General features: G+C 34.9%; 1 protein-coding gene across 1 annotated transcript in view; it reads left to right on the top strand.

The window, feature by feature from the left end:
• Positions 1 to 7,822, top strand: part of LOC114336140 (nuclear transcription factor Y subunit gamma) — a 30,085-nt gene extending 22,263 nt beyond the window's left edge. The window contains exons 6-7 of the mRNA XM_050654615.1: positions 5,066 to 5,215; positions 7,575 to 7,822. Of these exons, the coding sequence (XP_050510572.1) occupies positions 5,066 to 5,215; positions 7,575 to 7,766 (342 nt within the window). The 3' untranslated portion in view covers positions 7,767 to 7,822. The remainder of the gene's footprint in view (positions 1 to 5,065; positions 5,216 to 7,574) is intronic.
• The last annotated feature ends 8,163 nt before the right edge of the window (positions 7,823 to 15,985 follow it).

Consider the following 15,985-nt stretch of genomic DNA (forward strand, 5'->3'; position numbering starts at 1 on the left):
TAACAGTTGTAATAGATATAGTTGTAGAAGTAATAACATAGTTGTAATAAATTTTGTGGAAGTATAGAAAAACAAACGTTTTTCAGTGTTTTATTGTGAGATATCTGATGTTGTTAACTAAGACTCAATTTACTCTTATAATAGACTCCATTTACTGAATAGGTTACTATCACTTAAATGGGTTATACCTTTTTACTCCATCTCGGTATATTATATCTATAAAATGGATAATAAAATTTAGATCGTCCTGTACAATCTGTTCAATTTTCAGCTCTTAATGTAATAAACAATGTAAATCAGATTTTAAGAAAAAAATGCTATCTTGCTTCCTATTTGTCATAGAAGGTTCTTTGGTGTTCTTGTGTGCTTCACCATATCTTCAGTGAGCCTACTTACAAGCGCGTGACGTAAAAAAATATCAAAGTTATTATAAATGTTTATAAGCTAAAAAGTCAAGTGGTTCTTAATAACAATTTTGATAAAATTTGCATTTTTTTTAATATATGTTAAAATTTAAGCCTCAAAGAATAGATTGAGATCTGCTAAATACCTCTAGTCATTGTTTGGGCAAGTACATTAATTTGTTTAAATAATCCCTCTCCGGGATAAACAAATTGAATAACTTGCAAAATATTTGGTCGATGTAGCTGAGATACTTTAATAACTCATTGATTCATAGTATTGAACTCATAGCCATAGTTTCAAGTAGTTATATTACGTGTCACTATGCAAAAAACAAAGTTATTAACATTTATAAATTACTGCAAAAATAAGGGTTTATTTACGGTCAGTTTTTATCTCGGTCAGTTGTTTATGTATTTTAATTTAGACACTCGCAAATTAAAGAACTTTTTAAAATATTCAACATTCATTTGATCCATTCTCCTCTAAAATGAGACGTTTTATAGGCTACACAGTTCTAATGCTTCGAAATGCTGATAAGCAAGTATTTGTTTAACCCAGTCTAAGATCCTTTGAGAATGACATTCGTGTAATACAATAGGGAAATTAGACATTATAAACGTCAGTAGAAAATACAGTTATGTGACGTTACAAATGTTTTTGATCGTTTGAACTATTCATAGAAAATTTGTACTTTTTCAAAATGGTTTTATTTTCAATAGTAAACCTTCTTTCCTTTCCTTCAAAAACTGTATCAAACTGCAATCTCAACAAACTGGTATATTTTATTACAATGACATACGATAAATGTCATTAGAATATAAATATTTTTCCTTTATTCCCCGACGACGATCTGGCTAAATACCCAAGTAGGTGGAGGCCAATAAACTAAAGAAGAAGAAGAAGAATATACGTAAATATAACCATAAAATGAACCACATAGTTAAACCTCTTTTTTCCTTGTCTAAGAGTTAAACTCTGTGAGCCTAATTAGGGTTTTTATTTATTATCTCAGCCGCATCGAGAACTAGGGAAAAACTTTAAATAAAAAAGTTGTAAGCTTTAAAAAGTTCTGTCCGAAATTTTTTTTTAATTTTTGACGGGAAATTTAATTTTAGAACGATTGTAAAATTTTAAATGAGTATAAAAAAATAACTATGACATTCGTTTTCACGAAAAAAATATATATCGTGTATTTTTGCATAATATTTTACCCTGAATTTTTTCAAATTTTTAAAATTGGTGAAACGTACCTTTAAAAATAAAAAACCGCATTTTTTCGGTTTTTTTTTTCGTTTTTTTGATACAATTTTATACATGTTTTTCAAAAAAGGTAACACCGTCACTAGAATAGGTAAAACACTAAAAAATTATTGTGGTTTGCTTAATAAAATTTTTTTGTAACGCCATCCATTTTCAAGATACAGGTCGTTGAAGAAAACAAAATTTTACACATTTTTTACGATTTTGCCGAAACTACTGGCAACATTGTAATAAAACTTGGCGGATTTTAAGAGGTAGTTATTGCGCATGTTTTGACATACAATTAAGAATTTGATATTCATCATTGGCGCGCATAGGGGTAATGGTCTGAATTTTCAAAGAAAAAAAGATAGTACGCCACTGACATATTTCAAATTAACAATCATTTTTGAATTCCTCGTTCAATTTGCGATAAAAAACTATCTTCTCATTTTTTCATACGACGCGCCGTTTTTCTGCAAAAAATAAAATATCTTAACGCTTCCAAAGTATTCGAATTATGTAGTTTTTATAATGGATGTACGAGTTTATGTAGATGTAGAAACTACTAGAAGTTCGAATACTTTGTAAGGGTTAAGATGTTTTATTTTTTGAATAAAAATGGCGCGTCGTATGAAAAAATAGGATGATATATTTTTTGTCACAAATTGAACGAGGAATTCAAAAACGATTGTTAGTTTGAAATATGTCAGTGGCGTACTATCTTTTTTCTTTAAAAAGTTCAGACCATTACCCCTATGCGCGCCAGTGATAAATATAAAATTCCTAATTGTATGTCAAAAAATGCACAACAACTACCTCTTAAAACTCGCCAAATTTTATTACAATGTTGCCAGTAGTTTCGGCAAAATCGTAAAAAATGTGTAAAATTTTGTTTTCTTCAACGCCCTGTATCTTGAAAATGGATGGCATTACAACAAATTTTTATTAAGCAAACCCCAATTATTTTTAAGTTGTTTACCTATTCTAGTGACGGTGTTACCTTTTTTGAAAAATATGTATAAAATTGTATCAAAAAACGGAAAAATGCGGTTTTTTATTTTTAAAGGTGCGTTTCACCAATTTTCAAAATTTGAAAAAATTCATGGTGAAACATTATGCAAAAAAACATGTTATATATTTTTTTCGTGAAAATGAATGTCTTAGTTATTTTTTATACTCATTTAAAATTTTAAAATCGTTCTAAAATTTAAATTCCCCGCCAAAAATTAAAAAAAAAAAAATTTTCGGACAGTACTTTTTAAAGCTTACAACTTTTTTATTTAAAGTTTTTCGCTAGTTCTCGATGCGGCTGAGATAATAAATAAAAACATAAAAACCCTAATTAGGCTCTAGGTGGGTCACATGACCACCTAGGGGGCTAAAAATTTCAGAAAGTGAGTTTCACTATATATGCTAAACGATGACCTATATGGAATTCGAATCGAGTTGGGGGCAGTTTTCATCATCTTACCCGGCTAGGCCCTTTGTACTTCTAAGTTATGAGTTTTTGAAGCGTGAAATTTTGGAAATCTCATTTTTGTACAAAACTGAACATTATTATTTAATAAAAAAAATGTGCAAGTTCCCTATTCATTGAACCAAGTAGGATTACCTCGTATAAGTGGGAATCACTTCACCCCCCGAAAGCACTGTGATGCGCTATAAGGGCTCTCTATCAGCAAAGTGGACTATGCCCAGTTCGGTGACTCGGTGCTCAAGGATGTGAAGCTTGTCACGCACTGGGAGCTATACTATAATATATGTATATTATAATATCTCATATCGCTCACTATAGTAAAGAGTAAGCCTCCATACAAGGAACTATAATATATATTATGGTTCCGTGTACGCAGGCTCACTCATTACTGTAGTGAGCGATATAAGATATAATATATTATAGTATAGCTCCCCGTGCGTGACAAGCTTTAGCCTCTCTTGCCCGTTTTTGGATTTTGTTACTATATTTTTTTGTAGCTTGTGCCTTTTGTTAGTGTTTTGTTAATTTTTTGGTGGCCGCAGCCGTTTTTTGTATTTTTTGTAGATTTTTTTCAGAGCTGTCTGAAACATAAAAAAATCAACATTAGGGTAAATACACTGCGATGCCAAAGTGAGCGCGTTGTCTTCTTTTGATAGAGCTATGATCATCTAGACTTAATATCTCTCGTAAGATTCGGTTTACTCAGCGAATTTTGTTCTGGCTTTTTCCTCCCTCATATCCAGTATTCTTATTCATTTTAGGTCTTTGAAAAGGAAACATATAGCGATGTATTTAGGTACTTTTGCAGCGTCTATACTAAATTTACAATCAAGATGCAGTAGAAATAAACAAACCAAGACACGTTAAATGCTACTAGGAGCACTCCCGAATCATAACTTACAATGTATGTACATTGTAAATCCCAAATCATGATTTTCAAAGTTTATACATTGTAAATTATGATTCGGGAGTGCTCCTAGTAGCATTTAACTGTCTTGGTTTGTTTATTTTGACTTTTTTGGCATTTTATTTTGAAGATGACTTTTCTTCTTTCTCTTTTCTGGAGTGAAAACAACAAATAAATGAATAGACTAAAGTCAAACGCACTCAATCGAGTTTTAAACAAAACATTTTTTGATAACATCAGCAAAATATTTAGGATTAGGAGGTAGGTTAGCTTTAGATTGTTAATGTTAAACCATAAAATCACATTTGATGTTTCTTAATTGTTATTGTCATATTTTAGTTTATTTAGCAGCTCTTGATTCAGATATTGGTTGTATAGATATTTACACTTTATGTTTTCAAAATTTACATCCGAATAAAATATGTAGTTTTCACTTTATATTTGATATGCGTTCGAGGATTTCCGAGTTTTTAATTATTAAGAGCACACAGCAGCGATCAACAGGTAGCAACAAGCGGGTCAAGATTGCGAAAGTTCTGCGAACTTTCAAAATTGAGGCAACAGTGCGTCGGTAATTCGACACTGACAGTGACGTGTATACTATCAAAAACAATAATTTTTATACACATAGGCGCGAAATGTTGCCAAGTCAGTGACGTTCGATTTCTTGTTATAAAAAAATCGATTTTTAGTAGTTCCAATGTGACACAAAATCTAGGCATGGGATAAAAAAGTTTATTTGAAGAAAGTGTATTTTTTTGGCTTTCTTAATGGCGGTACAGGCTCCTTTTTTCAATATTTTATTTAGTTATAGAGTAATTTCCACATACTAACATATTTCTGAAATTGAGCTCTGTTCCGCCATTCTTTATTATATTACGAATATGTGTGCCAAATATCTCGACAAAATTACAGCTGCAATCTTGGACCGCGCTTGTTGCTACCTGTTGATCGCTACTGTATGCTCTTAAGCCTAAATCGTACCGCATAGAAGTTTTTTTTGTATATAAATTCATAAATTCTTTTTATTTTAGCCTCCTCCCACATCAGCGCCTCAAAATAATACACCTACAACCCAATCACCAGTTATTCTACAACAGGGACAAACGATACCTCAAAACCAAGGGAACGTGCAAATAATTCAACAGATCGTTACACCTACAGGAGAAATACAACAAATACCGGTATGTAATTCATTTTTCATTTGATTTATCTACATTAACTTCTTTTTTTATTAAGTATATAGCGAAAAATGGCACTATTGATATTGCATTTATTAAATTCTTCTTCTTCTTCCTCTTTATAAGCAATTCATATGTTCATTGGTTGATTGATACCTCTATGGAAGGTTGGCACTCCTTTTTTTACGCGGTCGACCGATATTTCTTTTACCGATTGGTGATGTATCTCTTGCTATTTTGACCACATGTGTTTCCTCCTTTATTTAGCAGTTTTTTGCTAGATACAATTTCAATTCTAAACTATTTGTTGCGAAAGACACTTTTTAACGATATTTAAATGTGTCTCCCTCTCTCTTGTCGTTTCCCCATTACTGAGGATCGTGATGTCTTCCAATATTCCTAACAATGTTTCTCCATTGGTCTCTATCTTCAGCTGCTCTAAGAGCTTCGCAGAATGAGTTTCCAGCTGAATTCTTTATTTGGTCGGACCATCTAGTTGGTGATCGTCCTCTTGATCTTCTCCCCGGAACGTTTCCAGAAACAATTAATCTCTCCAAACTGTCGTCACCTCTGCGAACCACGTGACCAAAGAATTGCAGTATTCGTTGCAGACATATTGTGGACAGCCTTTTTTAATCTTGAGTTGGTTTAGAATGGAAACGTTTATCCTATGAGCTGTCCAAGGTATGCGCAGCATTCTTCTCCAGCGCCACATCTCAAAGGCATCAATTTTTTGACGCTCGCATGCGCGAAGAGTCCAAGTCTCTGCTCCGTATAGAAATATTGAGAATACAAAGACATTCACCAGTCTCATCTTGATATTTTGAGAGATAGATCTGTCTTTCCAAACTTTAGTTAGGCGACTCATCATCGCATTTTTTGCCATACCAATACGTCTCCGAACTTCTGCTTCACAGTTACCATCGTTAGTTATACTAGACCCGAGATAGATAAAGGTGTTTACTATCTGGTATTCTTGTAACATGTTACGTCAGTTAAATAGTGTCGAATCTGTCGACCACCATTATTTTTGTCTTAGCTTTATTGATTTTTAGACCAACTTTATTGCTTTCGTACTCAACTCTTCGCAGGAGATAAACATTTCTTGCTCATTTGCTGCTATAAGTGTAGTGTCATCAGCAAATCTTAAATTGGAAATTTTCCTACCAGCTACTGTTACTCCACTGGCCCATCCTTCTAAAACCTTACTGTTCCCCCAGTATTCTTTGTGTTTGTTTTTGACCCATTCCCTGACTTGTCCCCTAATTATTGTTTTAGGTACTCCTAGAGCAGGTTCTGGGCCCAAATATGAAGTTGATGAACCGTTCCTTGCCAGCTCATCTGCTTTCTCATTACCGTCTATCCCGCGAATAGAGTTTCACTATTTCTTTCGGCCAGTTCTTCCAGTTCTTGCCGGCATTCCCATACCAGCCTTGACGTCACTTTCGGGCTCATTAGTGCCTTCAGTGATGCTTGGCTGTCTGTGAGTATATTGATCCGTCTATTTTCATAGGCCCTCAAGTTGTTCATTGTAACACACTGCAGAATTGCGTACATTTCCGCTTGAAACACAGTTGTGTATGTTCCTAGTGAGAAACTGAGTCCTACATTCTCTGTTTCACTAAAAATACCGGCTCCAGTGCCTTCATCGGTTTTTTATCCGTCCGTATACCAGATCGTTCCCCTGATTTTGCTACTGATGCTGTTCCACTCCCTTCGGTCATTGATTTCTTCGGTCTTGTATTGGTTTGAGAACTTATGATCTAGTCGTACTGTCGCTATATTGGACTGGTACAGATTTTTACTAAGTGTCACCAGGTGCACTGGTGCTCCCATTTCTATTAAAATTGACCACAGATTTATCCAGCTTACACAATCAAATGCCTTTTGGTAGTCAACGAAGCATATAATCATAGGTACTTGAAATTCTCTAGACTTTTCAATGAGTTGTCTCAGGTTCAGGATTTGTTCTCTTGTACCTTTACCCTTTACAAACCCCGCTTGTTCCTAAGGTATTTGGTAATGTAGATAGGTTTTTAATCTGTTTTTAATGATGTGTAACAAGATTTTACTAGCATGTGTTATTAGTGACAGTGTGCGGTAGTTTTCACAGCTGGTAGTAGTTCCTTTTTTGTGTAGTGGGATATAAATTGAGGTATACCAATCAGATGGCCATTTTCCTGAATTTCAAACAACGACACAGATAGAATGGATGATATGTAATCCTTTGTCACTTAGTAACTGTAGTATTTCACATGGTATTGAATCAATGCCTGGGGATTTATTTCTCTTTAAATTGTATTTAAATGTGTACACCGTCATAATTTTTAATATCATATTAAAATAATAACCCCTTTTACAGATACAGCTAACACCCCAGCAACTTCAGATGATTAAAATGCAGCTCCAAGGTAATTCCTCCCAACCGGTAATCATTCAGACCGCACCCATTGCCGCTGGAACACAGTCACAAATAATCCAGGTAGCTCAACAGAATGCGGGTGGCCAGCAGGTCTTTCTAGCCCAAGGCGGCAGTAGCTCAGAAAATGAATAGTTTGTATTTTTTAAATTTATTGATAAGGACTTATAACTAATAAATCTTAATTTATATTTTAAGACTTTTATTACCTAATAAAAATCAAGGATTATCTGGAAGGTATCTGTCAATGACATACAAGTTATTAAAAGCCTCATCGAAAAATGTATAGAGTACAACAAATCACTCGTCATATGTAGATTATGAGATATCGACCTTAAAATGGAACTGACAGGGCATGTTGCGCGAACGAAGGACGGCAGATGGACGAAACGTATTCTTGAGTGGAGACCCAGACAGAACGCCTTTCGAAGCAGAGGATGACCACCAGGAAGATGGACAGATGATTGAAGCGGATATGCCAAAATTGAATGCAAGCGGCTATAAGGACAGGAATTTGTGGGGTGAACTATGGGAGGCCTGCGTTCAGCAGTGGACAAGTATAGGCCTAATGATGATGATCTGTCAATGGATTTTGAACTCGTACTTGCGCTTCTGTGTGAGACATGGTGGCTTGAACTAACTTTACCAATTTCCTTGGTATACCAAATTCTTGCATATTTAATAGCTATTTGTATAACAAGGGAGGAAAGTGCTACTTTTCCTCCCGAGAATGAAGTTTACTACCCGACGCGTAGCGGAGGGCAGTAATCATTCGATGGAGGAAAAGGCACTTTACACCCATGTTATACATATGATTTTTCCACCTTCCTCAAATATCAAGTAATTTTTTCATTTTTAAATAATTTGTTTATTATTTAAAACTGATAAAATTTATTAGAGCACTAAAACTAACAAGTAGGTACTGTATACCTGTCAACTGTCAAATATAAGTCATATTATTAATGTAAACATTTTTAAATCAAAATAACAATTTACTGTTTTTACAATTTTGCAAAATACAGGATGCTCTATAAATAAACGTTAAAATGTATAGATACTTACGTAATAGATAATAGAATATTGTATAGGGCGTCAATAAGTTATTTCATCAATGACATACCATGACGTCACTTTTACTTTTCCTCCCAAGGGAGGAAAAGTACTTTCCCTCCCTAGGGAGGAAAAGTACGACTTTGCTCCCTACAATCAGGTCAGGAAAAGTATACTTTCGGTAGAGGTAGGTGGAAAACATATTTTATCGCTATTTATGTTATGATAGACTTGTCGAAAATCTACAAAGATTTGGTAGAATTCTATGCCGTGCTCCCAGGTTTTAGCTAATAACATTTGTTTTACGTTGAATAGCTTATCAATAGTAGACCGTCCTGGTCTGAATCCGGCTTCGTATTCTTCTATGACTTGTTCTGTAAAGTCACTTAATCTCCTGTTTATGATCCACGTACATATCCACGTACATACCTCATAACTCACACAGAATAAGGATAATAATAATAATAAGAATAACTCTCTAGTTTTTGTAGTTGACCCCCTCCTTGTTGATTGTGGATATAATTGCTTTTTCCAGTCTCCTGGAATTTCTTCTGCGTTCCACATGTCTGTTATTAATTTACGGAATCTATCACTGAGTATCTTCAAATTTTTAGAATTTCAGCTGGTATTCTTTTTCTCACGAGCATCTTTCAGTGCATCACAGTTTTTCGATTTTTTTCTAACGCATTAAATTGTATGTGACAGAAAAAAGGCACGTCGGTGATTACAGACATTTATAACATTTATTCTAGTTGTCGTAGATGGCGCTATATATAATCGAAAAAAAAATATTTACGAATTATATATCTCAGGAGCGTCATTTGAAATTTTGCTAGGGGGGCAAACATTATATATGCAAACATAAATTACAAAATTGATCTATTTTTTGAGGTATCAAATGACGCCTGAATGGCGAATGACGAATGAATTTATGACTATACAAATAAAAGAAAATACCATATAAATGCAATAAACACAATTGATTTGTTTTTATGCCAAATTGCAAATAAAAAGGGACAACTGTCAGATTTAACTAAAATGTCATGTTAGAATAAATGTTATTTCACGGACCCATATATTCATTAATTTCACCTCATATACCCATTAATAAATGGGTATTATCACGGACTTATCTATTTTTCTATCATTTGTGACGCACTGAAAAATGCTCATGAAAAGGACCATATGTTGTCAGGCCCTGGGGCTTTATTATTCTTCAGTGCTTTAGTGGCATCCATTATTTAATGTCTTGTTGTGTGTGGGTATGTTAATTCATTATTCTGGTTCTCATCTTCTGTTATCTCGAAATTAGAGCTGTGTTTGTACTTGCTCTGTTAGCAGACCCTCGAAATAGTTTTTCCTTCCTACTTATATTGCTGCGTCGTCACCGATAATTTGTCCCACTATTTCTAAAAAGATAAGTGCGTGGTTTTTATCCCTTTCTGAATTGTTTCAGGAATTTATACGCTCCTCTAGTGTCACCCTGATTGAAATCTTCCATTGTTAGTATTTGGACGTTTTCGTATCTCCTCTTCTTTCTTCTGTATATTTTGTCTGCATTTCTTCGTTTTATTTCAAAATTTTCCCGCCTTTTTCATGTTCTTCTTTGAGCATACATTACGTATTTCTTTAGTCTATTGCTGGTTTACTTTCTTCATCAGACCAAAGCTGTTTTCTTTGACTATTTTTAATTCCTATTACCCTTTTAGCCGTTTCCCATGTTACACCTCCAAAAAATCTTCCAAACGCTCGAAGCGGAAGCAAAAGATATGGATTAAGAATCAACCAAGGAAAAACAAAATACATGATAATGAAAGGAGATATCAAGAAAGAGGATAACTATATAAAAATGAAAGGAGAAGGGGATGAATATAAATTTAAGGAAGTATCAGAATTCGAATACCTGGGAGTGACTGTAACTAATACTGGAAGAGAAGAAAAAGAAATAGATAAAAGATTATTGAAGGGATGTCGAGTTGTGGGTTCCTTAAACACGATATCAAAAGCAAAAATGTATCAAGAAACGCGAAAATAGAATGTATGAAACGATAATATGACCCACAGTGTTGTATGCGAGCGAAACGTGGGTAATGAATCAACAAAAGGAGAAAAAGATACAGATATGGGAAAGGAAGGTCCTGAGAAAGATTTTTGGAGGTATACAGATAGCGGAGAAAACCTGGAGGAGACGAACAAATGAAGAAGTAATGAGGATGTATGGGAAACCAAAAATAACGACAAAAATACGAGCCCAAAGAGCTAGATGGCTGGGACATATTTACTCAAATGCCAGAAATTAGAAACGCCAAACGAATATTGAATGAGAGCATTGGGAAAAAGGAGACGAGGGCCCCCAAGGAAGAGATGGTTAGAGACTGCAGAGAGGGATTTAGAAAAAATCGGGGGAAGGACTGGAGAAAGTGCAGAGGACCGAAAAGAATGGAGAAATATCCAGAATTTAGAAGCCGTAGGCCTATAAGGCCTGTTAGCGCTGTTTTATATACAGTCGGAAAAATGAAAGAATACCCATGAACGATCACATCAATCACATATTTTGTATTTGCTGCTTTTTTTCCATAAATAACAAACGAGAGGGATAGATTATTAATAATGTGAATAATATGTGATCGTTCATGGGTATAGGGCTTTTCATTCACAGTCATTTGTTTCGAGCTTCTGTCATGTATCACATAATATTAATATATCTACGTCATACGTTATTGGTATATATCAATGATACAAATCAAAGACGTATGACGTAGATACACTCACCGGCACGAAAAACGGGCACCCCACAAAATGGGTCATTTTTGATGGCTAGTATTTCCTAAACCTGTTGTCCGATTTAAGTGATTTTTTTAATATCTGATAGCCTTGTTCTTTAACAATATCGTTGTTATAATATTTTTGCTCGACAGGTAAATTTTCATTGTATATCGAGTGTACCAATCAAACTGTGTTTTTTTCTAAAAGTTCGGAACACCCTGTGGAATATTCTAGCATTTATAAAATTCTGAAATTAAAACCCAACTATAGCCTCAGGTTTTCTTAACATTCTGCTTTTTGATTTATTCGCCTATGTGGGATGATAAAAAAGTTAGGTACTTTAACAACTAGCCCTGTACTTCATCAATTCAGGGTGTTTCTAAATAAGTGCGACAAACTTTAAGAGGTAATTCTGCATGAAACAATAATGACCGTTTGCTTTATAAACATATGTACGCAAATGCTTCCTTTCCGAGATACGAAATGTTGAATTGTTTCGTACAAATTGACGATTTATTTATTGCTCTAAAACCGGTTGAGGTATGCAAATGAAATTTGGTAAGTTTTAAGAGGTAGTTATTGCATTTTTTGACGTACAATTAAAAATTTTATATTCACCATTGGCGTGCATACGGGTCATACTATCCAGTCATGTTACCCGTATGCACGCCAATGGCGAATATAAAATTTTTAATTGTGCGCCAAAAAATGCGCAATCACTACCTCTTAAAACCTACCAAATTTAATTTGCATATCTCAACCGGTTTTAGAGCAATAAATAAATCGTCAGTTTGTAAGAAAAAATTCAACAACCCTTATCTCGGAAACGAAGCATTTGCTGACATATGTTTACAAAGCAAACGGTGATTATTTTTTCATCTAGAATTACCCCTTAAAGTTTGTCGCACTTATTTAGAAACACCCTGTATTGATGAAGAACATGGCTAGTTGTTAAAGTACCTAACTTTTTTATCATCCCACATAAGCGAATAAATCAAAAAGCAAAATGTTAAGAAAACCTGAGGTATAGTTGGGTTTTAATTTTACTCTAGACTGCCCACACAAGGAACGCAGCAATAACGTACAATGTGTACTCTGTATGGGAAACCATCCGGCCAACTATAAGGGCTGCAGCGTATACAAACAAATACAAAAAGAAAAGTTCCCCCAACTCAGACAGAAACAAGAGACCCATAGAACAGACATCAATACAATTAACAGCCAAACAGTAACCCCTGGTATTTCTTACGCTCAAAAAACGTCAGGAAATAGTCAAACAGCTGAAATCACAAACCAACAAAGTAATGTTAGCTCAAACCATTTAACGACAATTGCCAACCTGGAAAACATGATGGCAAAATTAATGGAGAGAATGGATACTATGCTTAATCTCCTTACCACTATGATCTCCAAAATGCACTAATGCAAAACGCACTTAAAATAGCCGTCTGGAACTCAAATGGGCTAACGAATCATATCCAAGAAATAAAAATTTTTCTCGACGAGAAGAAAATTGATGTTATGCTCATATCAGAAGCCCATCTAACAGACAAAAATTATATAAAAATTCCAAAATACACTGTTTACTACACAAAACATCCAAATGACAAAGCACACGGTGGCACAGCTATCATTATCAAATCTAATATAAAACACCATGAGTTAAATAAGTTCAGTGAAAAGTACCTGCAGTCAACTAGCATTGTCATTGATGACTGGTTAGGCAACCTTACCTTATCTGCTGTCTACTGTCCTCCTGGCCAATCCATCAACGAAAATAACTTTAATACCTATTTTAGTTCACTTGGACACAAATTCATAGCAGGAGGAGACTTTAACTGTAAACATCATCACTGGGGCTCTAGAATAATCACAACAAGGGGTAGACAACTGCTGAAGTCGATAATAGGAAACAATCTACAACACATATCTACAGGAGAACCAACTTATTGGCCTACAGATCCAAATAAAACACCAGATCTCTTAGACTTCTGTGTGATTAAAGGTATCTCTCTTAACTACTTAGCAATACAATCATGCTGGGACCTCTCGTCAGATCATTCTCCCATTCTAATTGACCTAGACTCCAAAGTCATACTGAGAAATAAGCCTCCAGTCCTAACCAATAACCAAACAAATTGGAACATATTCCGAAGTGCATTAACAGAACAAATATCAACGAATTTGCCACTTAAAACAGAAATACAAATTGAAAATGCAGTAAAACAACTTACTACCTCCATACAAAAGGCGGGATGGAGTGCTACACCTGAACAAACATTATGGAAGGAAACCATAAATTGTTCTCTGAGTGCAAAGAACATGATTGAAGAAAAAAGAAAACTTAGGAGAAAATGGCAAAACACACATGCACCTATTGACAAAGAAAATCTAAACAGAATTACCAGAAGACTTAAAAATCTATTAAAAGAAGAAAAAAACAGGGGGATTCAAACTTACTTAGAAAATCTGACTCCATTCAAAGACACTAACTATTCGCTATGGAAGGCTACGAGAAAAGTAAAAGGACCAAAAGACGCCATACCTCCTTTAAAAAATGCCAAAGGTAAATGGGCAAGAACAGACACAGAGAAATCCGAGACATTCGCAGAACATCTTTCGACAGTATTTAGTCCCTTTACTAGAGTAGTACCATTAGAACAAGAAGAACCATTTCATTCTTTTCTTGAGGCTCCATATCAAATGGAACCGCCAATCTCCAAGTTTAATATTAAAGAAGTAAAACAGATAATAAATAATGAGATACAACCTAATAAGGCACCAGGATTCGACCTCATAACGGGTAAGGTCCTTCAGGAACTAACCGATGATTGTTACAGAATAATCACTATGATCTTTAATGCTATGTTAAGTCTGCACTACTTCCCGTTGCAATGGAAAGTGGCACAGATTATACTAATTCAAAAACCTGGAAAAGATCCAAAAGATGTCAACTCATACCGACCGATAAGTCTGCTCCCAGTCATCTCTAAGGTGTTTGAAAAACTTCTGTTAAGAAAAATAAAACCAATATTAGAAGAGAAGAGTCTCATACCTGACCATCAATTCGGATTTCGTAATCAACATAGTACAATAGAACAAGTTCACAGACTGTACACAACAATAAGAACTAGTCTCGAAAACAAGCAATACTGCACTGCAGCCTTTTTAGACGCCTCTCAAGCTTTTGACAAGGTGTGGCACACAGGACTTCTGTACAAATTAAAGAAAAACCTACCTTACACTTACTTCAAACTGCTTCAATCATACCTTACAGAAAGGAGATATCTGGTAAAATATAGTGAAGCCTATACAAAACTCTACCCCATCCTATCTGGTGTACCTCAGGGTAGTGTGCTCGGACCGATCCTATACCTAATATATACGGCTGACTTGCCAACAAGCAACGACCTAACACTTGCAACATTCGCAGATGATACTGCTTTCCTGGCCTCTCATGGTAATCCAATAATAGCATCAGAGAGACTGCAACTACATCTGAACAAAACAAATGAATGGCTTAAACTCTGGAGAATTAGAGTAAACCCCTCAAAATCCACACACATTACATTCACTCTAAGAAGAGGTACATGTCCAGAACTTAATCTCGATGGACATCCCTTACCTCAAAAGGATGACGTAAAATATCTAGGTATTCACCTTGACAAACGACTAACTTGGACCAAACATATATGGACGAAAAGACTTCAACTGGGAATTGTATACAGAAAACTTTACTGGATGTTGGGAAAAAACTCTCACCTATCGATCGATAACAAGCTGCTTATATACAAAACAATAATAAAACCCATTTGGACATATGGTTCGCAGCTCTGGGGATCAGCTAGCAAATCTAATATTATGAAAATACAAAGATTTCAATCCAAAACTCTAAGAACAATCGCTAATGCCCCTTGGTACATCCATAATGACGCAATACATAGAGATCTTCAGGTACTATCAGTCTCCGAAGAGTGCAAAAAATCTTCTGAACAATATCAAAATAGGTTGCGGGTACATCCAAACACCCTGGCACACAATCTTCTCAACAAGCAACAAGCGAAGAGATTGAAGCGATATGATCCCTTGGACCTACCTAACCGATCCTGACAGCCTACAGCAGAGGAAGCTACGCCTTCAACAGCGTCCAGCCATTGTGTTCTGTGCCAGTTTTAGTTTTAGTTTTCGTGCTCGCGTAACAGTGTATGTGCGCATCTCACCGGTAAACAAGGTAATGTGTGTGTGTCGTGATGCTTTGGTCACTGGACCTTACATCTCTCTGCCATTGTAAAGACAAACAATTTTACTTATTGTTTTCATTGTAAAACAGATTGTAAAAAAACTTGGATGTTAATAAAAAAAAAAAAAAAAAAAAACATAAGCGAATAAATCAAAAAGCAAAATGTTAAGAAAACCTGAGGCTATAGTTGGGTTTTAATTTGAGAATTTTATAATTGCTAGAATATTCCACAGGGTGTTCCGAACTTTTAGAAAAAAACACAGTTTGATTGGTACACCCGCTATACAATGAACATTTA

Source organism: Diabrotica virgifera, chromosome 6, assembly GCF_917563875.1.
Source record: "Diabrotica virgifera virgifera chromosome 6, PGI_DIABVI_V3a".
In the NCBI taxonomy this organism is placed as follows: Eukaryota; Metazoa; Arthropoda; class Insecta; order Coleoptera; family Chrysomelidae; genus Diabrotica; species Diabrotica virgifera.